This window comes from Hydractinia symbiolongicarpus, chromosome 14, assembly GCF_029227915.1.
Source record: "Hydractinia symbiolongicarpus strain clone_291-10 chromosome 14, HSymV2.1, whole genome shotgun sequence".
In the NCBI taxonomy this organism is placed as follows: domain Eukaryota; kingdom Metazoa; phylum Cnidaria; class Hydrozoa; order Anthoathecata; family Hydractiniidae; genus Hydractinia; species Hydractinia symbiolongicarpus.
The window spans coordinates 10,356,288-10,382,048 of record NC_079888.1 but is presented as its reverse complement, the minus strand read 5'-3'; the positions used below and the strand labels follow the sequence as shown (position 1 = coordinate 10,382,048).

Genomic DNA, 25,761 nt, shown 5'->3' with positions numbered 1-25,761 from the left:
GTTGAGAAGACATCTTTCTTATACACGCCAAGGCTCAACCACAGTTTTTTTGTGATTCGAAAAAAGTCACAAAATTACGAGGTCCAATAACCAACACTAAGCTGAGGAAGCCATGGATATTTTTTTGCATAACTCTTCAATATCCCGAGTTGTGTTTACCAGTTTGCTGTCATCGTCATTATCCACTGCATCTATTAGTCTGGAATGGGCTCTCAAAAGAGCCTGATACACAGCTTTAATTACGCTCTCATAATCCATCTTTTCTCTCTCATCATCCATCTTTTCTTACATGTCAAGATTCTAACCAACAATCTTGTAACTTCTAGGATGCTCCAGTCTTACGTACAAGCAAGCGTGCTTGGACTTTTCCAGCTGAGCCTTGATGTTTTTCCAGTCGCTGATCATGTTTGTTTCCTCGTCGACGAGTTTCATGTCTGATCGTTCGTGGGGGTACCACATGAACAACTGTTTTTTCTGTCGTCTGAGGTTCTTCGGCAAGGCGGTATACGACTGCGTTAGTAGCCAGAGACTGTGTTTGCGATGTCTACCACTGACGGCAAGCTTAAGCAAGGGCTGTCGCTTTTTATCCAGACTCTCGTCGGCTATCATATCGTCAACGATGAACAGCGTCTCTTCTTTCGCCAGCTTCGACGACAGTTCTTTGATCCACTCGAACAGCTGCTCCTTGGGGTCTATCAGAGCCACGTAGTCATCCCTCCATAGCGAGGATCTCTCGAGATAGGTCTTGTTCCAGCGGATTGTAGGACATAGAATGACAATGTTGTCAAAATGCTGCCTATACTCGTTCTCAAGCAAATCCAGGACACGCTGCGTCTTGCCACAACTTGTCGGTCCAGTGAAGATTGTCGTATGCGGGTCTTTGACAATGTCTAGAGTCATATTTATTCTGAGTTAGACAGTTACTTTGGAGGCATCATGGAACGCTTATACCACCCTTGTTTTATCGCGTAATCGTCGAATAATATCGCTCCTGTCATATAGCCAGCGAGCTTCAAGCCGTCCTCCATGTCCATCTTGGCCCCCGGTCTAGAAACTCCCAGAGCCTTTTTCGCGCCTAGCGCCAAGACAATAGTATAGGATACTAGTCTGACAGATTCCCACAAGGAATCGACGACTTCTTTCTGATACTCTTTGCTGCTCATTTATTATAGGTTTATCGCATCTTGAAAATGTCAATTTGGGGTTTCGAAGGTTCTCGCGTGTGCTCTCGCGTGTGCTGCTGAGACGCACTTGTGGAGACGGTTTCAGCAGGCTTCTTGGAACTATGTTCCGCGCTGCCACGTATGTAATAGACTGCCACGCAAGCGGTAAGTACGGCAGCTAGACCTCCAGCGACATAGAGATATGCACTGAACTTGTCAGGACTTGCGACAAGTTCCTGACCCTCTTGCGAAGTACTTTTGCCTAAGTTCTTCTGTAAGTCAGCCTTGTTCTTGCGATTCCATTCAGCAAGTCTCTTGCCAGCAGCAACACGACCCTCATTCTTCTTGGTTATGACTTGGTTAGATTCGCTCATTTATTTAGACTTGCCCCTTGGAAAAATAGTAGACGAAAAGAGGTTTTTATCCGAAGTGTTCAGATTGGGGGTAGAGGTGACTGTCGATAAAATTTTGTAAAGGGCTTTACAAAATTTCCTTCTATTGACGAATCAGTGAATTTTCGACTTTTCTAGTAGAGCCAAGTTTTGCTCAAAATTATCCCATACCTGCACCAAAGACCTACAGACCATCGTGTAAAATAACGATGGTCTCTCTTCAAACCTTATAACAGCCTGAAGGTAATGGCGCCTGCCGCGTTTGTGGAACGAGCTAAGCAAAACCGGAAAGAGACTCATTCCACTCTCCACAAGTACGTGGGAAATAACGAGCCTACATAGCCTCCCGTTCCCATCTTCGAATAGATGGGTATTAATCAAGTCCATAAACAACCTCACCGCGTTCCACATCAGATCGTCAGTCTCTGTAGAGTAGTATCGATCCAGGGCGTCTATCACTAACCTTGGGATTGCAGAAACAGGGGCAAATTCGTGAAAACCAGCGAATGCCTTAGTCGTCCTGTATTTCCCTGTCAGCACGGGTTTGCCGCCCCTGTGTTTTTCCCCGCGCATCATGATTTCATGGATAGTTTGGATTTTGTCAGGCGTGAGACGTTCGCAGCACTGCATCCATTTTAGAGCGCGCATAAAGTTTATCATCTGCCTTTTGAAACTTTTCGTCTTTTCGTCAAGATGTGCGTCTTCAGGATCCTGCATCAGTTTCCAGGCATCAGATGATGAAAAGTTGGAGTCTACCTCCCCTTCGAATGTGTAGGTTCCGTACGCGAACAGGGCTTCCCACCCTTTTAGAAATTCCTCTACGTATGCGTGTTTTTTTCGCTTTCGCGAGAGTTCGGCTAGCCTTGCAGTTTTATTTAGAACATTTCGGTACTCGTCTTCGTCTACCATCCAATACTGCATTTTCAATTTTTCCATTTTGTTAAATATCTGACTGCTCCCCATCTTCTTCCTGCTGTTCATCATCTCGCTTTTTATCTGTCTTGGACACATGCTGGCAGGCATGGTTAAATGTATGAGCAACAACCAATATTGGCGCTAGAAATTTTCCAAAGGCAGAGTACACAAGTCCCCCCAAATCTGCCATGGAGTCCTTGATAATCGGGTCTTCCTCGATGTCTTTTTTCAGACCCTCCGCACTATCGAGTTGAACAACATTACCTATGGCCTTCGCGTACATGTCAATCGCATGTGGGGAGAGTGCCTTGGCGGTCTTTTCTCCTTTCTCGTGAATTTCATGTTGAACGAATTCCGCATACGCTTTTTCGATCACCTCATCTGATGCCTTGTCAGTAAAGCTTTCAGTACATTTCTTCGGCAAGAGATGTTGTTTGCCTTTGCGTATAGCATCCTTCAAGGCTTGACGTTTGTCGATAGGTTTTTCACGATGTTGAAAGGCTTCCGTGTCTGCAACATCAAATATAGCTGTAATCTCACTCATCTTTATTAGAAGCGTTCTATAACGCAAAAAGCAGAGCACGATCAAGACGTACGGAAGGATTATTGCTATAGTGAGGCTTATGTCGTTTATCATTTTTATTTTTCAACGCGACTTACAACTCTAGCGGTACTGTGTGGATGCCATCCTCGAGTACCTTTCGCTTATCATAAAACGCCGAGAGGCCCAGCTTGTTTTGTTCGTACGTAACCATCCCCTGGTTGTGCACCCGGAAACCTACGTTTTTGGCCATGTCAATAGAGCCATTCAACGCGTTCTTATACCTCTCCCATGTCATAGAGTTCTGCTTCTTCGACATGCCTTTACAGGAGAATTTTGTGCCCTCTTTCCCTTCCACAAAGTAACACTTGGTTGTGTCAGCGATCATTCTAAACCCCATAAACTCAAGCTTAAACAGACCTCCTGTTCGACTCGAGTACTTATCGGTGACGAGCTAGTTTTTCACGCCTTTGTCGTACTCGTCAAGCAGTTCAGGGCGAACGACATCTCGTAACTCTTCTCCAGAGATGGCAAAATACGCGCTGTCTGTATCCATGTAAATATATTCAAAATCTCGACGATCCACGTACTTATCCAAAAAATTGTAATAGAACTGAAGCATGCGCAATTTGGCCAGCTGGTACACCGCAATGCCGCACTGGTACGCTCTGTCGATATGCACATTTTTCTTTCCTTCCCGGATCTCGTAGGCATCACCTATCTCTTCAAGATCTTCAAGGTACGGCGATCTCATCGCTGCATCGACCTTCTTTTCATCTCTGGTAAACGTAGTATTAGCGTGCCTCGCTTGATCCTCGATCATTTTCCCATAGAACGAGTTCCCTTTCTGTTTGGCTGTATCTCCCGCAATACGCTTGTCTGGGTCTTTATCGGCTTGTCGTCGTGCATCGGCAATTTCTTCCGGAAACCACGAAAACGGTTTACCTCGTTTGTACTTGATGAACTGGTGAAACGCTGTCACCTTCAGGCCCTGGTCAAGGTACTCCTCGAGCAAGGTTGTGAGCAACAAGATCTTTTCAGCTTTCATCAACCCTAGGAGCTTACGTGTGCCTGGAATACGTTTGCGCCCTGTTGCTTTTAGGTACTCGTGCATGTGCTCAGGGATTTGATCGTCGGGTATCTCCTTGACCACAAATAGCGGAGCCATCTCGCTAAATTTGTCATACAGTTCCAGAGGGACCTCGATGTTGACCTGCGCAAAACCGAAGAGGGATCCATTTTGCACACCATGTGTTAGTAGCTCGAGATTGTGTTTCGCTGTCGGTGTAGGCACCTTGATCAGCTTCTCCTTCCCACAAGGAAAGTCTTGCATCAACGTACTCGGGTACATCATGTTCGCGTCAAGCCCCAAAACAGTTTTGCACTTCCGTGGCTCCTGGTAGATGTGGGATCTGATACCCGTCACGTCTCTCTCGTGGTACCTACAGAACACGATGGCAGGCCCTCCCACCATTCCCGTTTGAAGCAGTTCATACGCCTCATTCTTCGTGCACTCAGTGCAAGCTTTTTGCACCTTTTTGCACGCCTTGCAAGACCGTTGGTAGCAGTCTACCTTACACTTGTGCTTGCATGGTTCTCCTGGCGCGTATAGCTCTAGCTTTGGATTCAATCGTAGAGACTTGTTCAAGACGTAGCGCATCGATACGCCTGGAATGCTTACCGCGTCTTTCAAAATGTCTATCTCGTCGTCGTAGTACTGCCGCCTTGTCTTCTCCACGGCTTCGATAAAAGGTTCCACGTCGGCTAGATTGTACTCGCGCAACCAGTCCATCATGGTGACGCAGCCTCGCTTGTAAAACTCTGCACGGAATATTTCGTACTCATCAAGAGAGAGGGTGTTTTTCCCACTAAGACTGGTATAGAAGTGTTCGTACGCCACGGGTCCGACGTGGGTTAGCTTGTCATAGCTCGTCAGCCACTCGTATGGGAACACAAGCTTTTCGAGCTTGCAATCCAGAGACTTGCACCATCGGTCGTAGCTCAGACCAGGAGCGAGAAAATTTTTGATATCGAGAAATTTGAACCTCGAGGTCGTGAGGAACATGTAGTCGTTGTCTTTCTTCGCCACGTTGATCTTTTCGCTATCGTCTCTGATAATTTGATCGACAATGTACCGCTTGATCATGTTCAGGTCATACTTGCCACTGTTGAAGCCGATCACGGCCACTTGGTTTACCCACTCGTTCCATGCCTTCTGAGTCTTGTCTGGAAGCATGTCAAAATCATCGGGTCTCGGGTACATTCTCTCCACATCTTTCACGATGATGGCGTGTCTCTTTTCGAGCTGCTCCACAAATCGTTCAACCAAGATCTTGGGATCATCGTGCTCCAGGAACGTTGGATCCCAGTTCAGACTATCGTGAATGGCGACGCTGACCGGTACATGCTCCGAGATGTATGTTAGATCGGATGTTTGCCTCTGATTCAGAGGGAGCATGAGGGCCTCGAAATCAAACACGATGTAGTGAGGGTAGGGTCGAAATTTTTTCTTGAAGTACCTCTTGGCTTTGGGTGGGCTCTCACTGTCACGAGGTTGTAGCAAAGTTTTCGGATGCCTTCCTCCTTAGACTTGGTGGCCGTATATCGATATTTATTCGTGTTTGTTCCTTGGCAGGGGCATCCGTGCCACTTGCAGCCGTGGTACTCATAGACTGTCCTGGTCTGAGGTTCATAGCCGTCTACAAGGTAGACCTCATTTTCTTTCTCCCCGTAGCGAATCACGCGTTCTCCTCCATGCCGACAGAGTGCGTGATGGATGTGTCTTCCAGTTTCCCTCGACATGTGCTCGAGCCATTTACAAGCGTCATAGCTGAAGCCCTCACCGTAAAAGACCTTCTCTGACTTGCTAGGCATGCGCTTGACCTTCTCGCCTTTGCAGATGATAGTCGGCTTTTTTCCCTCGCACTCGTTCTTTTTGTGCCTTGTTAGGTTTTCAGCTCTGGTGAATCGCTGTTTGCAGGCTTCGCATTCCCAGTGTTGCGTTAAAACATCTATCTTTTTAATGTAGAAACAGTGCCCATCCAGCATGCCGAGGTTGATCGTGTCTAAATCTTTTTTGTTTTGATTCTGACCGTACACGAGTCTCCATGGCGCTTTCTCAGAGTTGGTCTTGGGTTCAAAGACCCTGATGTTAATCTTGAAACGCTTCGCTATCCCCTCAAAGTCAACGAGCTTCGTAGCACGTACTTCTTCCCTCTTTAGTTTAGGATTGTCGTAGTACTCGCGTGCTAGTGTGAGAGCTGGCCGAGTAATGTACTTTTCTTTTTGCTTCTTATTTTCACGTGAGTGTACGACCAGGCATCTCCAGACACACAAATTGTCGGTTCTTTCATCCTCCTTATCAAAGCTGTAGATGCACCTTTTCCCCCGTAACCAGTCTGGTAAAGGTCCACAACCTAACAAAGGCTCCCTCGTAGAGATGATCTTGATCTGCACATGCTGGAAGACTATTTTCCCTTCGTACGATCCCAGGGTCTCGATTGTTCTTTCTGGTGGTAAGTACGCCTTCCCCCAAAACTCATGATCTCCTAGATCTAATCGCTGCATTTCGCATTTTTCGATAAAGGCTTCGATGTCAGCTAGGCTCGTAAGCGATCCTTCGCTTCCCTTGCTCTTGTGATACGGAGCCGTGCCACCTCCTGCTTCGTAGATGGTGCAAGCAAAACTGTAGACTACCTTGACTCTCATGTCTATGTAGGGCGTAATTTTTCGCATGATGACCTCCGCCAGTGGCTGATTAAGGTTCTTGTTGAATCGCCATGTCTTGACGCGATTTCCGTCTTCCAACATCTGTGTGTCATTTTCATCAAAAATGTGCTCAATGTCTTCGACGCCTTCGGATCGGTTTTTCTCTTGTGGGAACATGTGCTTGATGTCTTCGACTCCGCTGTATTCGTCTTGTATGTCTCCAGCATAGTAAAAGTCCTCTCGCGCTTCAGTTTCGATTTCGTCGTGCAGCGTCGTCCTTCCAGCAATTTGTTCCCTTGCTCTGTTATAATAAGAAGTAACAGTGTCTCGTACACTCTTCGGGCGATCGGCAAGAGCGTCGCGAGTTGCTGCTACTGGCGCTGAGACAGCGCTATATAATTTACTAATTGCATTCTTGAACCAACTCATTTCTCTTTATTATAAGTAGATTCAGACTTTAACTAACATCGGTCGCAATTTGAGTAGGGAATTTCCCTATTCAAACAGATTTGCGCATGCGCGTTTGTCAGCAGTTTTTGTCGTGTGCCGTCATGATGTCACGTGACTTTGTTTACTCATTTGAGGCATGATGAAATCTGTGACGTCACAGCTTTTAGGGGGGTCTAAAAGCAACGTTTTTTTAATAGGGGTTTGACCGTCGAAAACCTAAAACCGGATTAAATTACCTCCCTACTCTAGCTAATCCAAAAATTGAAAAATCCAAAATTGAAAAAATCCAAAATTCGATTTCAAACGATTGGAAATCCAAAATTGGAAATCTAAAGTGAGTTAAGTGTTGAATAGATGAAGATATTGACATTTTCTGTGCCAAAAACCAAGTTTTACCAACGAAAAATTGAATGGCCCTTTGGGTACACGCATTGTTTTAATTCAACATTTTGATAAATCTGTCACGTAGAAACACTTTTCATGTTTAGCACTGTGGGATATGGCAAAGTGATATCTCTATTAAAGGTTGAATTCCTTGTTGTTCAAGAAAATTTTAAAAATTAGTGCTTTAATTAATCTGACCATTATTAAAAAAGTAGTTAACTTAAATTTGTTTTTACTATAAGTTAGAACAGGTTTTTGAAATTTTCTTTTTCAATTTTAGTTTAGTTTAATATTCATATTTTCAATATGGCTAAAATGTCTGAACTGATTAATGCATGCATATTTTTTTTACATCTTTCTTTTTAGCAACAGCCTTTTTATAGCTAATATTACTTTTTTTTAAAAAAAAAAAGCTAAAAAATTAAATTAAAAAAAATCGATATATTTCTTTATTCAAAAATTTATTTTCTCATTTAAAAATTGCCATCAGTAATCCAGAAAAAAATAATTCTAGAAGGCAAGACCACAGGCATTTTTTCTGAACATCTTCATCTGATGAACAATGCTGAAAAATTGTACGTACATACTTTATGGATGTCTCCAATAATATGACCGGAAGAAAAAAAACTTTTTCGAAAGTTTGCGTATTATATTTTTAATGTTCTGCACTTCCGAGAATTGTTAGGCAGGTAGTTTTATTGGTGTGTAAAAAAGAAGCGTGGGATTGGAATACAACAAAACTTTACCGACAACACAACTCGAAATGTTCTGTCAACTAGATATCATAGTTCAAAGCTTTTTTTAAAGAAAATACTTTCTTTTCTTTTCTAAGGAATGATAGCACAAATTCTATGTCACCGTTACATGACGCTTATTAAATTACAATCAAGGATTTTGTCATGAAACCGGAATTTAATTTCATTGAAAATTAATGACATTTTTTGTTAACTGTATATAATTAATTGTGACGTCTCGCACCCACCTGCGATCGAAACTAACAGATGAAAATGATAAAATTAAGATTTTCACGTCACATAGTAATTGGTGTGATCAAATGAGAACATTTCAAAAAGAAAATTCTGCATTTTTCCGTTAAGTCCGGTTTTTATGAGAACGGTTAGGTTTTATGACGTCAAAAGTTTTTGTTTCTAAATGCAATTTCACAATGTTTCTTTCTACGGCATCCCCCCCTTCCCCCTTATGCATAAGAATGTCACGAATTTATGACATCATTTCAAACAGATAGTATTGCAAAATGCTGACACATCCTGCCTTTTTAACTTCAAATTATTAATTTTCCTTCAGATAAGATTTTAAAACTTTCAAAGAAATATTTTGCCACAAATATTTACTTTACCTGATTTGGATGTTAATAATTGGAATCAGTTCACTATGCATTTTAGGTGTGCAGAATAACAATAATTCTTAGATATTAGATATTTAGACCACCTTCTCATTCAAAAACTGAAAGTGCTTTCTTTCTTCCATTCACGGAATTAAGCTAAAGTGGTTTTTAATCTCCGGTCGCCTACATATAGAAAAAAACCCGTCTATTCGGCTAGAATCTAAAAAGTTTAAAATGGCGTATCCAGAGATATTTACTGCATTTTATTGCAGCCAAATCATATCTTATAATATATATATATATACGTCAGCAAAAGTTGAGAAGCGTCAAAAACCTTACGCAGTAAAAAATTTCCCAACATGTGGACGGATATGACATCCATAGACATACTTACGCTCGTAACATTTCACTATATAAAGGAGAAACATCTATCGATACTCCATAACAAACTAACATAGATAAAACAAAGATTCGAATACATATAGAACAAATGGACGCACGTTTTTTGATCATTTTTCTATGTTGTGGTATACATCAGGTATGACAAATTCTTATATTCTTAGTAAGCTTTACCGTATTTAAATTTGTAATTTTGACGAAATAATTATTTCAACTAATTTTGTTTAAAATCAACTCTTATTAAATTTGGTATACATAATTATAATTTAGATTTTGGGAAAGGACTGCGAATCAAAAATAGGAGTTCGAAACAATAATATTGAATACACGACACGTATTTGTAAAGAGAATGAATATTTGGATGTAGATCTAAAGATAAGATCTCACCAAAAGCATCAAGCTGAAGAATTTCAAATAAAAGGCTGGGTTAAAAATCAATTAAGAAGCACGAAAAAAACCTCTGTAAAACAGCTTCTTTTTAATCGCATCGAGGTATTAAAGATTCAAGATGCACTTCACCGTTACATTAAATGTTTAAAAAAAGACTTTTTAAACTGCAAACTTCCTAATACATTCTCCAACAAAGATTCGTTAAAGAATGAAGACAGCATAGTCACGATGATGGAACAAGATGGCAGATATATCATTGATTCAATTGAAACAGCTGCAGCTCAATATGGTGGATTATCTCGAAGACGTAGAGATGTACTTTTCAGTCAACCTCAAAAACAAAAATCTAACGTTACATTAATTATTAAGAAAGATAATGCCATATGTCCAAAAGGATGGACATGCCCTCATATCTTAAAGGCGAATAGTTCTAAATCTAGACCAGCTTGGTGTCCCAAAGGATGGATATGTCACAAAGCGCCTAAAATGACACCCAATAATCTTCAAAATAAGATAAAAAATCGATTATGTCCGAAAGGATGGATTTGCCATGGCTTCGCAAATGCAACTGATAGACCACCCACTATTCCTAGCTTGTGTCCAAAAGGATGGATCTGCCATGGCTTTGCTACTGCATCGGCGAAGTTAGTTTTTTATGCATCTAACACTACTCCACAACCAACGGCCGCAAAGAGTCGTTGTCCAATCGGATTCAAGTGTCAAGTGTACACCAAAGCGACTGGAAAATCTGGTGGCGTGTTTCGACCAGCAAACGTTATAAAGCTTCATTTTCTTGGTGACATAAAACGTAATAAACGAAGCCTGCAGTGGTTTGATCTGAAGTCAGTTGAAATTCCACACAATATTCATGTGACTTTTAAAGCCCTTTCGGCACTCTCAAATTCAAAATATTTATAAAAATTTTTTATCCTTGCTTTTATTTAATATTTATATATTTATTAATTTAAAGTTTATTTATTAGCAATATCGTGAAATAGAAAATGTAAAAAACAGATATTATTAAATTCTAAGAAATGCATACATACACTAGCTACATCACTTCCGTTCGTCGCCTTTTTGGCTTGAATGTAGCTATATTTGCATTCTCAGATTTGCAAAACAGCTATTATTTATTAAAACATTTTGTTTATCCGTTTTCATTTTTGGCAATTTTTCTTTCGGCCAATGAAACTTCAGATCATGTGAAAAAATATATTCATAGAGATTTCTATGATATATTAAATCTTCGTCACACTTTCGTTACCTTGTGGAGTTACTAGTTAATTTAAAACCTTTGATTAAATAAAGTTTAAATATCTTTCCCTAACAATCGAAAATAAAAAGCTCTCACACACACAAAGTTCGATTCCTTGTATGGTCCTGACGCGGTTCACCCGTCTGTGGTTAAGGCCAACTGCAAGACAGCTGATATTACAGACGTTTTAAGGAAAAAGGAGAAACTGATTGTCAATGAACCCAAAATAAAGATAAACTTATTTCCTCATTTGCTTTATTTTAATGCTTTTTGTAAGTCAGTTAAGCAATACCGTTAATTAAATGGCGTGCTGTTATTGCCGTGCTGTTTCATTTTTTGTCATGATACTTTTCGTTGCGGCGCTCAATTAATTGTGCCGTGTTATTGTCGCCGTGTGCTTTTACATTTTGTTGTGATACCCTTCGTCGCGATGTTTCTTTGTCGTTGCGTTTCATTCTTTGTTGCATTACTTACGATTCATCAGACAAATTTGTTGATAAAATGGTAAATAGCTTGTTTTCTTTTTTTTGTTGGAAGTAAAAGTGAACATTTTCGCGAGGTCGAAAAATATGCTTTTTGCGAAGATTAATTTTCAGTCAAGTTGAGATATTTCACAAATAAACAATTTTAAGGTTTTTGCGAAAAATTACTGTCATAAATCTAAATTACTGCCATAAATCTAAATTACTGTCATAAATATAAATTACTGTCATAAATCTAAATTACTGCCATAAATTTAAATTACTGTCATAAATCTAAATTACTGTCATAAATCTAAATTACTGTCATAAATCTAAATTACTGCCATAAATCTAAATTACTGTCATAAATCTAAATTACTGTCATAAATCTAAATTACTGCCATAAATCTAAATTACTGTCATAAATCTAAATTACTATCACAAATATAAATTACAGTCATAAATCTAAATTACTGTCATAAATCTAAATTACTATCATAAATATAAATTACTGTCATAAATCTAAATTACTGCCATAAATCTAAATTACTGCAATAAATCTAAATTACTGCCATAAATCTAAATTACTAACATAAATATAAATTACTGCCATAAATCTAAATTACTGTCATAAATTTAAATTACTGTCATAAATCTAAATTACTGTCATAAATCTAAATTACTGTCATAAATCTAAATTACTGCCATAAATCTAAATTACTGTCATAAATCTAAATTACTGTCATAAATCTAAATTACTGCCATAAATCTAAATTACTGCCATAAATTTAAATTACTGTCATAAATCTAAATTACTGTCATAAATCTAAATTACTGCCATAAATCTAAATTACTATCATAAATATAAATTACTGCCATAAATCTAAATTACTGTCATAAATCTATATTACTGTCATAAATCTAAATTACTGCCATAAATCTAAATTACTGTCATAAATCTAAATTACTGCCATAAATCTAAATTACTGCCATAAATCTAAATTACTATCATAAATATAAATTACGGTCATAAATCTAAATTACTGTCATAAATCTAAATTACTGCCATAAATTTAAATTACTGCCATAAATCTAAATTACTGTCATAAATCTAAATTACTGCCATAAATCTAAATTACTGTCATAAATCTAAATTACGGTCATAAATCTAGTACTTTCTCTCAATCTTAATCTATTTCAGCCATATGTTTTACCGTATCACAGAGGCTGGCCATTATTATTTTTTATCGACTACAAAAATGAACATTTATTAAGAAAAACTACAGAAAATAAAGAAATCTTTTTTTCCTAAAAGTTAAGTTTAGCAAAAAAGTCATTTTCTAGTAATCTCGCGAAGATTTTTTATTACAAATTGATCTTTTCGGGAGTTTTTGCGCAGAGAAGTTTTTGCGTATCTATATTATAATACCCGTATACGTCTGTCCGTCGCGCAAAATAGCCACCAATATTCCTTCGATCTTTCCTCGATTTTTAAAAACCAGGGGATTGTTTAATCGAAAATCAAATTACTGATTAAAATATAATCGAGAAATCAATTTTTTATCTATAATATAATACCCGTATGCGTCTGTCTGTCACGCAAAATGGTACCGTAAGTAGCGAGAAGCACGCAATGCGGTATAAAAAGAACGGGCGAACACGTGGATTTCTCCACGGGCCACCGACTAATCTCCTTAAATAATTTAATTATTTTAATTTAACAATCTTAATTTATATACGCCATTTTTAATAATAATTACCCCGGTGATCTCAATTGCCAATTTCCTTCGGGAGCCCTAGAAAACAAATAGGACAGTTTTACTGACTGTTTTATTACTTTGTTACTTTGTTTTGACCACTCGCACGTAGTATACTAATGAAAACGCCTAATTCTTTGAAACACCAATCCAAGATTTTCGCGGCCTGGCGATGCCAACGAAGGAACATGATGACGAAGGCTATTTTGGTTTTAAAAGTAGTCGTGGCCAGTGCTGGGTTTTACCCTACCTGGTGTGTGTGAGGGGGGGAGGCACATTGTGCCCCCCCCCTGTTAGTTATTTGACCGGTATTTTTTAACCGTTGAAGCTATGAAGCTGAAATTTTATGACTATTCATCCAACTTTATAGGGAACATTTGGATGAAGAATTTTTTTTCATTGTTCGAGTACTTTTAGCACCGCGGCTTGCTTGTTTGTTTGTGACCACTGGTATATTACGACTGCTGCGCAGATTCAGGAATTTGACATTGACAGCTTTTTTTGCTCTTTGTCTTGTAACTAATAATTTTACTTTTAGGCTCATAGTTTTCCTACATGAATAACTTGCAATGGGCTTCGCTGCGATAAATTTTGTAAACTGCAAATTGCCAATTGTTACTAGCCTGAAATAATTGTTTAATGCTACTGTTTATTAGATGTATTTTGAATGTTCATTTTATTTGTATTGCTTCTTTTATCTTATAGCAGAAATACAATAATAACCAATCATAATAAATAAATACAATGCCGAAGAGAAAATTAACCGCTGATGAAGTGGTTGCTGACATTTGTCAACTATGATAGGTCAGTTTCAGATGTCAACTTAGATGATTATGATGATAATGACTTAGACGATATGTATGATGAAAATGATAGAGCTGCAGTTGCCAGTGAATCTAATGAGAGTTCTGGCAGCGATGAGGAAAATGAGCATCAGAGACAAGCGCACAAAAAGCTGACAGGAATGCGGTTAGTGAATTCAGTCGACACAGCGTTAAATCCTGATAATTATAATCCACACCACTTTCGTAATGTTGAGAGCGCTGAAGAAGAACAGGTTTTGAAGGGTTATCTTGACCCAAAGAAAAACCCAGCCACCAAAAATATTTTTTGGACGAACCGAAAGTCGGAAAACCATGGTCCACAACGAGCTTGTGACATTCTTCCACGCAATGCCAAACTATTGAATTTATTGCCTGCTGCTGGACAATTAAAACTATTGACAATAAATTCAGATGCCTTTTCACAGATAATATAGTAGATGTTATCATCAGGAACACCAATTCAAAAATTGAAAATATAAAGGAACAGTTGCTGGAATCCCGTAGGAATGGCAAAGAAACCTATATCAGAGAACTGGACGCGCGAGAGTTCTATGCCTTCATCGGTTTGATTTACGCACGTGGTATTCTGGGTCAATCAATGCACTGTCTTGACCGTCTCTTCAGTGAAAAAACAGGTTACAGAATCTTAACAGCGCTATGTCACTTTCCAGGTTCAAGCGTCTAATTGCTATGCTATCTTTCGACGATTCAAATGAAAGGCAGCAACTTTGGAGAACTGATCGCTTTGCTGCAGCGCGTTCCCTAACAAAAATCTTTTTAACCGTCAAATAAAACAGATTCTTGAGCCTAGTGAGTACCTCTCCATTGATGAAACTTTATATCCTATGCGCATTAAATATGATTCCGGCAGTATAATCCGAATAAACCGGCCAAATATGGTTTGTTATACAAGTCATTGAATGATGCGCGGATTCTATTTACATATCAGATACTACCTTATTGTGGCAAACCGGATGAAGGAGATGGCCCTTATTACCTTTCGGCTACAGATTACGTGAAAAGTTAGTTGATGAAATGCCTGACTCCAGTTGAAAGGGCGTAACATTTCCATGGATCGACTATACACATCTGTTACCTAAATGGTTATTGTCGCACAACATAACATGTGTCGGTAGCCTTGTTACAAATCGTGTTTGCTTACCAGATGAGGTAAAGGATCCAAAATCTAGAGGGGAGTTTCAAAGTACAATACATTGGGAAAAAGAAAAGGGGGATATTGCATTGTGTACCTACACAATAGAGGGCAAGTCTAAAGGGAAGAAAAATGTCCTTGTTCTGTCCACAATGAGGCCAATCATGGGAATTACTCGAGATGACGAAAAGCACAAACCGTCCATCATAAAATTTTATGACTTTACTAAGGGTGGGACTGATATTATAGATCAGAAAATCTCTAAACACAGCTGCAAATCAGTTACCAATAAATGAACAATGGTACACTTCTTCTTTATTCTTGATACACTCTGCTGCAATTGCTTTGTCGTTGTATGCTATCGCACACAATATCCAGATTGATAAAGTTGATTCGTTTGATCAGGAATGGGATATGGTTTTGTCTTTTGTCAAGCCTTATATTGAGTCCAGGCCAGTTGTTGGATTGTCTGTCAGCATCAAAAGTAAAATGTCCATAGTTCTTGGTAGGAATATTACAGAAACCAGTGATAATAGAGATGATCCACAAGAATACCCTCGATATGGTGATAACAAACAACGACTTATGCCTGTTAGACATTACTGGTGCTGGGCAGAAATCTAAGAAGAATAAATTGCCAAAGTTAAAATCAAGATGCCAAAAATGTGGTAACCCAGTTTGCGAAGACCATTCAAAGTTGATTTGTGAAGAACATTACTAACTTTACCGAAAACAATATTCTGCCGTAAAGCTCTTACGTACTCGTGGTACCTATTCCATCCAATCCATAGGATGTTTTACATTTTTAGCACTATTTTAGCACTGTTCTATCAACATTTCTGAATTGTTTCTGTTCATTTATTTGACAGTCTAGGCCATGTTAGATAGTATAATTACTTTTTTTGCCGTGTTCCATGTATAAATTTGATATAATTAGTGACTATGTCTTTCTATCTCTTTTAATGGCTATTTTAAAAAACATTATTTTTTTCAATTTTCTGGCATAAATTTTGCCAGCTAGCGAGATTATTCATGACGTCATCAAAGCTGCCGTTATGGTTGAAATTCATTTCTCCATAATTTTGTTTTTAATGTGTTGAAGCATTACTGTACCAAATTTCATGACATAATTAACCCTATCAGAAAATATCTAAGGGGTGCCCCCCTCACACTTTGTGAGGAGACAAAAAGCCCACACCAGTAGGGTTAAAGGTCTGTTTGACCTTTTTTATCTTCTAAAAGCTTTTTACTTTGCAATATTTGTTATCTATATGTTCTTGCATGTTAAAATAAATATATTGTCACGTTTTTTAGCCATGTACAAATCTTAAACGCACCATTTTTTGGATTTGGCTAGAAACGAAGATTCTTTAGGATCATTCTACAGCCAGCTAGCTATAGCTACCCTTACTTTTTACCATTCAGTTTGGTATAACAGTATAACAGCTTTTTAACCTAGCCAATATTATTTATTTTTATGTCGAAGTTGAGTTTATCTAGCTCTCCTTAGCTACCTCTGGATAAAAAGTGAAATAAGCCAAATGCATTGTTTGGCTGCAACACAATTCTTACTTCTTTTGCTAAATAAATGCAGTTAGGTAGCTACCACTTTTATTACTGTTATGAAAACTTATGCTGCAAAATAAAATTGCTGAGTATTTTTTTAACTGAACAGGATAACGGCAGGCGATTTCCTGACTTTTTTTTAACCAAAGTGGCAATAAAGTTTTTTTTAAAAAAAATGGTGTTACGCCTATGTACTCATGTGCGACAGGGTTTACCTATAATTTATCCAAAAATTTTCGCGAGTTTCGCGAAAATAGCTCCGAATAAAGTACTTATTTTCGTGTAATAAGGTTGTGCTAGAACTTTGAAACGTTTCCAAGTTCTATTAGGGCTTCTGACGAAATATTTTTTCAAATAAAACTTTGTAATTTTTGGAAGTAGTGTACTTTCAGACGTTTATGTATCAGCACCAGTTATAGAAATATTTATAACACGTATGTTGGTTATCAGTTAGTATCAAGATGTTGCTGAGGTGATATACAATGGCTATGAATAAAATACGGAACAACTTTAAAAAAACGTCATTGCAGATCCCAATGACGCCATTACTTCCATGGTACGAAAATTCTACGGTTCAGCCGTAGTTTTTCAACAACCAACATATATTTGTTGGCGTTTCCAAGAATCATTGAAAAAGTAAGTTTTACACGTTTTAAGGAAATGACCATAAAGAAAGTCATAAAAATATTTTTAACACTAAGAACTACTACAAGAATTTTTGTGATGGAATGCGGAAGTTGATATTACGTTTTGGTTTGTTATTACTGTTACATGGTACCACTTTAAAATTTAATGCTGATAAGTTGGAAATGGATCATTCTGGTTATTGTAAAGAAACTAAATTTATTAGTGATTAGTCATCTCTTTCCACGAATTACGCTGAGAAGGGGATGTCTCCTGGCAGTTCTTCTTGTACAAGAGTTAAGCGGGTAATTCTTTTAGTCTAAATGTTTTGGCATAACTTTTATCAGGATTGTGGTCTTAATTTTTAAAAATTTAGTTCTAATATATATATATGAGACTATGTTTTTAAGCCACGCAGTCACGATCTCAGGCTAAAACAATAAAAAAATCTTGCAGCAAGAATTTTGCAGCGGTGGCACCCTGTTTTTTATTTTTGGAGTTTACTTTTTGAAAATGAAGATAATGATGCTCCAACGATAACAAAGCACTGCGTAAAATCATCGCATAGGTGAAGAATTTAACAGGTGGTGTTTTGCAATTTTTTAAAGATTTGTAGCGACAGAGGTCAAGCAAACTTTCTTCGATAATTCTTCACAGTGAATAAAAGTCGCTTCTTCTTAATTCAAGCAAGAAGCCTAGGGACTTTCCGCAATGGAGTCAATATAACATTAAAATAACTAGCGTGGAAACCTTACACTGAATGGATTAGAATGAGGATAAGATAAGTTTGCTAAAAATCATGAGATCTTTCTTAGAAAAATCTGGGTGTTTTGGACATATACATTGCGTTTCAGGTAGAGTCCAGTTAAGCTCGACTTTATGGAACCTCTGATCAAATTTTATTTTACATTATCGTGTCTCTACAATACACGATTTTTTTATCAGCAACAGGATTTTGATCAGATCTCAAGCTGCTTATTTCTTAGTCAATATCTAGGTCTGAATATCTAGACCTGAACTAATTTTCGTAATTTATGTAGAAGGGAAATAAAAAAAATTATATTTTTGGTAAAAAAAAAAAAATCTAGAAAAGAAGTGGCAACAAAGAAGTAAGTTTTCTTTTCTTATAGTTTTTTTGGTTGTTTTGAAAGAGTGTCTCTTTCTATTTTATTATAAATAATTTTTTTTGAAGCATGTGTTTATATTTCTACTGAGGTTTCTTAATATTTTGACCCCAGTTCAGTTGCTTTTAAAAGAGTTGTATGTGATGTCCGTTGTTCGTTTTGAATATTGACAAGTTCAAAATGCGCGACTTCGATATAGCAACTACCAAGTAATCACTTGTGACGACGGAATTCGAAATCAGCCATCCCGTTTTAGTCTTGAATTTGGTTATTGAACAACTGAGTAACATGTTATACCACGGTTAACAAAAATCAACTATTTTTTCTACCATTAAAAAAATTTCACATACTTTTAAATATCGGATTATTTTATACATGTTACATACGGTTGAGAGGTAAATAGCGTTGCGGTTGTTTCGTCAGTTGTTTGAACATTCTTGTGGGAAGCAATGTGATCCTCGAACGTCGTTTCGTCATTTAGAACATGATTTGATAAAGCTGGCATGACTAAACGAAAAAGAATACATTACCCTAACAGAAATTTAGTTTCTTTAATTTCGGCTTAGTTGTTACACAAATCAATCGATCGCTGAATTGATTGATCAATTAATCAATTAGATCAATAGTCGAACGAATGAATCCTTCAGTCCAGCCAGCCAGCCAATCAATTATTCAATCATTTAAATTAGTCAAACAATCAACATTTTAAAACAGTCAGTAAAGGAATGAATGAAAGAATGAATGAATGAATGAATGAATAAATGAATAAATGAATAAATGAATAAATGAATAAATGAATAAATGAATAAATGAATAAATGAATAAATGAATAAATGAATAAATGAATAAATGAATAAATGAATAAATGAATAAATGAATAAATGAATTAATGAATGCAGGAATAAATGAATAAATGAATTAATGAATGCAGGAATCAACCAATCAATCATGCAAAAGGATGCTACGAATTTAGTAGCAGAAAAATGCGTCACCTGTGTTCACCATGCCAAGTTCCACGTTCGAATGTGCCACAGATATTTCGTAATCTTCATGAGCAGTTGATAAGCTGCCATTATACGACACATCAGAAAGCGTGGAAGTAGTAGTCTCGCTGGATGCAACAGAAGGATTCACATGGAAAAGAGGCTGCGCATGATCAGTCGTAAGGTGCAACTGGAACTGTAAACCTTGAAGTTCGTATGTGTTTTCGAGATGGGTGTTTGAAGCATCAAAGTTACGATTAATCAAAGGATCTAAACACAGATATTTTTAAATGTTCGTCACATTGCCATGAGCAAATGTTTTAAAAACACAGCAGGAGTAAAAACAATAACGACAACAAATCGAAAGCATAACTGGCAATGGTATTGTTTATGAAGTCTTACTTGTTCAATTAGTGCTTGGAAAGATTAGTGATATATAACAAAGACAATTTACGTTTTTGCTTGCATTTTCATCTTTCTTACATTTAAATCTAAGACATTAGATTCTACACAGATTGCAATGTGGTATAAAGTTTTGTCGTTTAGCCATTTAATTTAAGCGTTTTACGATTCAAACAAGCAAGCAAACTTATTTATTTTACCATAAAACCACGAAAGTCTTTAAGGCCTATTTGTTAAGACTTAGAGAGGTTAAGAAAATTATTCGGGCAAAGACACAGAAGCAGCGCGAAAAAGGGAAGCTTCACTTGCAACAACAAGAGCTTCCATTTTATTAGTCCCATTTCACCGTTTCCTTTGTTGTTCTTGTGTTTGTCACTTTGTTAGACGACACGGATCCATTAAGCATAAATACGCTTCTTAATAAAAATCAGAGCAAGCTAAATTTCCTACATGTGTACTTCATTTGTATGAAGTAAAAACTTGTTAGACGATCTAGAGTAAGATATTGACATTGTAAAAAAAGACACATTTAATATTGATGTTTTAATAGTTTAGATATGCAGTTAGAAAAACAAAAAAGCTTGATAATAATAATTCGTTTCATTCTTCTTTCTATAGAAAATCAGCCTGAGGATTATTCTTAAGAAATTGTAAAATTTTGAGTAAATCTCAGCCAATTTTTATAAAGCATACTCTCATAAAAAAGCATTGTTTTCGCTTTGCAGCTAAATTAAGTTAGTATTTACTAATGTTGGACGTGTTTCTTTTACAATGTCTGTTGCGATTAAGGCTGCCGAGTACCCTTTTTTCACTTAATCCTTCCAAAAAAATATCAATTTTTTAGGGTGAATCTGCCTTTCATTTCTAAAAAATAGTTTCGTTTTTCTGCCCATGTTATTTTGCGCTGATCATTCATACATCACGTGTTAAAGAAATCAGTGCAGGAGTCTGGAACCTAATTTACATTAGGTTCCAGACTCAACCTAATTTTTTTAAAAAAAATTGTCAAGCATTTTTCGTGGTGTTATTCTTCTGTACCGTATTTTGTAGGTGAATTTCCGCTCAAAATGGAACCAATTAAATCGGATAAAAAATTTGTAATTTCCGATACCTGACAGGCTGATCCGTTTCAACAAAAAATGAAATTTTAAATCATTTTAACTTTGTTGTTGTTGTTGGACAGGAACAAAAAACAATTGTAAAAACAAAAAAATAATTAGCAAAAAAGTCTATCAAATTAAGTATTATTCTTGTTCCGTTACAATGAATCCGTTTTGTTTCTGAGTAAAAATCCACCTTAAGCATATGAAGCGCAAAAAATACCTGACAACGTGACTTGTAAAGACGTCACGCCATTACCGTCGGCGACATTATGTGTTATGTCAGCGTTTTGATCGTTCACTGTATTCGCACGCATGTCAGCGATTCTTTGCAGCAGACTTTCGTCACTTTGTGACGCTCTTTTTAACTTCTCCCAATTTTCTTCGATATAAACCGTTTGTACATACTTCAGCACATCTGAAAAATATTTAGAACGAAAAACTGTGCTGTAAAATGATACGATCCTTTATTCTCTTTCCGGTTATTAGCGAATGTTACTAGTCATCTTCACGTATAAAAAATAAAAGAAATGGTTTGTGGGGTAAAGAGACGAGCAAATGGATTGTTTTTTTGCTGAGGGGTTAGAAGTTCTTAAAAACACAGGGAGTTTTCCTTGAAGGGAAAGGCGGAAGCGGAGGTAAGTATTTCTTCCAAAAAAAGAGATAAACATATTCCTTCTACATGATGGGTGTTTTCCATCTCATTGCAGCTGTTGAAATAAGTTAAAAAAAGCTAGAGAGTTAGGACGTGTAAGCAGCAGAATCCAAAATGTCTTCTCATCCACGAAACAGTTGCTTTCTCAATTACAGCTGAACTAGATACTATCAAATATTTATGGAATGTATTTTTTAGAGACACAACGTGGCAGTATTTTGGTTAACTCAACTTTAGCAGAAAAACCGATAAAAAATTCAATTTAAATAAATCCACGCGCAACTTAATTTACCTGAAAAGCTACTAACTTGATAACCCGGACAATGTTTCTTGATACTCCACCATTTACTTCGTAACCACTGAGGCGAGCGAACGCTAAAAGTTTAACAGCAAAAATATAGACACACTTCTTCGCAGATGTTTGCCACGGTAAAAAGTTGCTCACTCCATCGAAGACGATTTTAACCACCGCAACGTTTGCAGAGAAAGACTTATTTCCGCAACTTAAACATCTGTTAGAAAAACAACACCTCGTCAATTTGGAGTATAAATAAACAAGGTAGGAAATATGGTGGAAGATTGCTATGACAACAAGACAAAATAAACCTAAAAGGTCAGCCACTTTGGTATGAAACGAAATATAAACAAAATGAACACGAACAAAAATAACGCTTTGATGTCAAGCTACAATTTTTTAAATATGCCTCAATAACGACTGGCAACGACTACAGTGCACAACTTAAATACAGGTAAGTGAATGTACCTCGCCCATCCATTCGACAGCTCGTTCCAATCAAGTTGTGACTCGTCTGTTACTTCGGTTTTGCCGATTCTAAACGTTTTTGCAAGAAATCAAATTTTTATGTAGTCCTGATGTACGATTTTAAATAAGATCTTTTTCCGGCTGTAATCTCACCTAATAAGAGTGGAGGAAGAGCCAACCGTTAGGATGGAATCCCCAAGGGCGTTAAAACTTCGCGTTACTTTACTTACTTACTAATACTTAACAACACTTAAATGAAAATAAGTCTGCGAGAACATTTCTTTCTGCGGTTAAATTCAGTGCTTACACAAAACAACCACAAATATAAAATTCACCAAAGGTGAATGACTTTAATTAATAGTATTCACATGAACTATATATAAAGAAGACAAACAAATATGACCGGTTTTCACTGTGCAAGAAAAGGTAATATTTCTTTGATTACCTGTCGATTAGTTCGATTTCATCAGTTTTTAACCATGCCTTACCGCCAGCCTCTTTCCAGTTCAAATAATTTAACCTGAAAATTACAACAAGTTATTAAAAAAGCAACAACAACAACAAAATCATATAAATCGTCCAAGTCAATGATTGTTTGCAAAAAATATATTTATTTTCTATTTTTTTTCATTCGGGCTACAGTAGCTACGCAAGCTACCAACGCCAAATTAATTCATACGAGGAAAATGAGTTTTGTGTTAGCCGCAGTAACAAGTCTTACACAGGTTGAACATAACTACTCCCATAACATGAGAACACTTTGGTTGATAACAACCCGATACTAAAGAAATTCAGTTAACATTTCTTTTTTAAAGCTTTTAGTAAATAAGGGAATATCATTAATAGCTTGACCATAACAATGGTTAATTCTGATTGGTTAATCACAAGAACAACATACGATAATGGTTCAAAGATAGCAACAGAATTTTGTGTGGAATAAGAACCCTGGACTTAAATGTGTGTATCAGCTCTGAGTAAAATTGTGAATATGCAGTATTTTTGTTACAACAACGACACATTAGAAAGTGGGCGTTGGGATTAAACACAAGCATTGTATGTATGTCAGCTGTATAGCAGCGTATATTAAAAGGTTTTGACTCTAGCGTGTTAAATGCTCTTATTGGGAATTTCTTTGAAACGAGTTGAGTGATTATTTCTTGCATCCAAAGTAAACAGAGAAAAGAATACATAAAATATGCAACAACACATATTTTATGGAAACACGCAAAAACAGAATAAAAAATGACAAACGAAAGACAATCTACTTCTGTTTATATTGGCAGATTCTATACCTTTCACTTCTTTAATTAATTCATCGCAAAGATTTTTCGCTTTTACTTTATCGCGTTAAGCATCAGTTACGGAAAGATACTCCGCTATTTACGATAGTTACCATAACGACTTTTGATCGTTTAACGTGAACCTGCTTAACCGAACAGTAAAAAATTAACACTAAAACTACATAAAACAGAGGTTGCATCAAAAAGAGGCTAATTTTTACCCAGCTTGCAGCTCGCTCGAACGAATCCTGTGAAACTTCGCAATATTTGACAGATGAATGTACAGGGAAAATATTGACAAAACGTGTTGTTTAAAAAACTCCGTGACACGTAAACAAACGAGCATAAAGATAAACAACAACTGTGTAAAACGCAAACTTTCCTTAAGAACGGTGGTATTTGCACAATACACCCTGTCAAATTACACATTACGTTAAGTGCAAACTCCATTTTCCCACCTTCCGTTTTTAAACACAGGGGGATAAAATTTCCATAATAATGCACTTTTTTCACAAGCAACACAGGATTTACTCGGATAAATTGAACAACTAAAAAGTAATTTTAACTTTTATAAGGACACGGTTAAAATTAGCAGGTAGGAACGCTACGTGGTATTTTATGTATTTATGTATTTATTATTATTATTATTATTATTATTATTATTATTATTATTATTATTATTATTATTATTATTATTATTATTATTAAACATAAAATTGATTTCCATATTATACAATGGTTCTTCGCCCTAAAATCAAATAAAGAAATAAAAAGAATAAGTACATACAATTTAGATAAATTATCAATTAATATTAGTTTAAAAACGGATAAAATCAGAAGTGAAGAGTACATAGAAACTGACTAAAAATCGCGTTAAGGTAAAATTTATGAGATAATGTCAAAAATGTGACTGATGCTGTCATCGCTAATTTTGTAAGTGTATAATTGATGTGTGTATTTGCACTTGCGATGTTAACACCTCACAAAAACACCGTTGCATGAAAGAGGTAGTAACTATGATATGAGGTGCAGATGTATCACTGAAATTTAAATTATAATTATACTATTATTACGATGATGAAGATGTTTTACACTACTACGTCAAATGATTGCGAACCTGCTTGATATAAACATCCGAGCTAAGGATTATTTTTCTCATCCTGTTTTTCGAGATATCGAAAGACAACTGTATAACAAGCACGCGGTGACGAGGCTAACGTTGTCACAAAAAATTGTCAACGGAAGTCAGCTTGTGTCAATGCACTAAAAATATCGTGTTGATAATACACATATATTTCCTTTTATAAGAATATACTTTATAAGAATATCAGGCTGGGATTTTAGGTTTAGAATAATATAGAAATATAAATAATGACCAGCTTTGTTAGAATTTTGATATTTTTATATATAAAAAAACATGTACATCTTCATGGAATATTTTTCCCTTTTTTTTCCAGAACCGAATAAAATAATGGTATCAAAATCTTCAATTCTTTTCATAATGCATATGCTCGTTGATAAAGGAATGAGCATCGAGATCGTGCGGAGTTCTCCAGACGAAATCACAGGAAAAACTAGTATTTGCGGGCGCTTTAACGCTGGATGGATGCCCTCTGGTTGTAAATGTGGTTTGTTTCAAGCGGAAACGCTTCTTTCTGACGATGGTCAACACGCTGCGTGTCAGAACCAAGCCCGCTTAGGTGAGAGGTTAAAAATCATGCACATCAAAAAACTTTACAACAAACTCGTTACAAAATAAGACAATTTTTCTCCACTGAAAGTCTAATTTCTTTTATTCAGGGTGCACCGTGCGTATCAATAAAACAAGAAAAATCCTAGCCTCTCCAAGGACATTTCACAAGTTGGACATAGATACATCATGTACAATCGAACGTGTTTTCATTTGGAACATGAATGAAAGTTACATTGGATCTTGGGTACACGTGGCTAGCAAGTATTACCAACACATCATCCAAATGAATGGAACAACAATGGTAAGATAAATCAGCCAACAAATAAATAAGAAAAGTTTTAAAAACACATGTTAAAATTTTATTTTTAATTTATAAAGTAGCACGAAGCTTTTCGTAACTGAGTTACATTTTTAAGTGATAAAAATATCCAAGA

General features: G+C 36.7%; 2 protein-coding genes across 4 annotated transcripts in view; one reads left to right on the top strand and one right to left on the bottom strand.

Moving 5' to 3' along the window:
* The first annotated feature begins 14,490 nt into the window (after window positions 1-14,490).
* On the top strand, window positions 14,491-15,433 carry LOC130625144 (uncharacterized). Its single transcript, XM_057440211.1, has 3 exons — window positions 14,491-14,547; window positions 14,856-15,006; window positions 15,150-15,433. Exons 1-3 carry the CDS (start codon window positions 14,491-14,493, stop codon window positions 15,431-15,433), a joined length of 492 nt encoding a protein of 163 aa, XP_057296194.1.
* Window positions 15,408-25,761, bottom strand: part of LOC130625951 (cyclin-D-binding Myb-like transcription factor 1) — a 38,164-nt gene continuing 27,810 nt past the window's right edge. The window contains exons 11-17 of one of the 3 annotated variants that reach the window (XM_057441075.1): window positions 22,800-22,874; window positions 22,355-22,423; window positions 21,884-21,966; window positions 21,196-21,354; window positions 19,444-19,704; window positions 18,838-18,958; window positions 15,408-15,757 (exon numbers count right to left, since the gene is read on the bottom strand). In XM_057441075.1, coding sequence (XP_057297058.1) covers window positions 15,730-15,757; window positions 18,838-18,958; window positions 19,444-19,704; window positions 21,196-21,354; window positions 21,884-21,966; window positions 22,355-22,423; window positions 22,800-22,874 — 796 coding nt within the window. In that variant the 3' untranslated portion in view covers window positions 15,408-15,729. Of the gene's footprint in view, window positions 15,758-18,801; window positions 18,959-19,443; window positions 19,705-21,159; window positions 21,355-21,883; window positions 21,967-22,354; window positions 22,424-22,799; window positions 22,875-25,761 lie in introns of all 3 variants that reach the window. The other 2 variants (XM_057441074.1, XM_057441073.1) reach the window with 2 other exon arrangements.

Excerpts from the sequence above, each read along its gene's own strand:
- LOC130625144 (XM_057440211.1), top strand. The coding sequence starts at position 14,491 with ATGGCAAAGAAACCTATATCAGAGAACTGGACGCGCGAGAGTTCTATG. Across the intron at positions 14,548-14,855 it reads AGAGTTCTATGCCTTCATCG|TATAATCCGAATAAACCGGC; the intron begins GTTTGATTTACG and ends TGATTCCGGCAG. Across the intron at positions 15,007-15,149 it reads GGCTACAGATTACGTGAAAA|ATGAGGTAAAGGATCCAAAA; the intron begins GTTAGTTGATGA and ends TTTGCTTACCAG.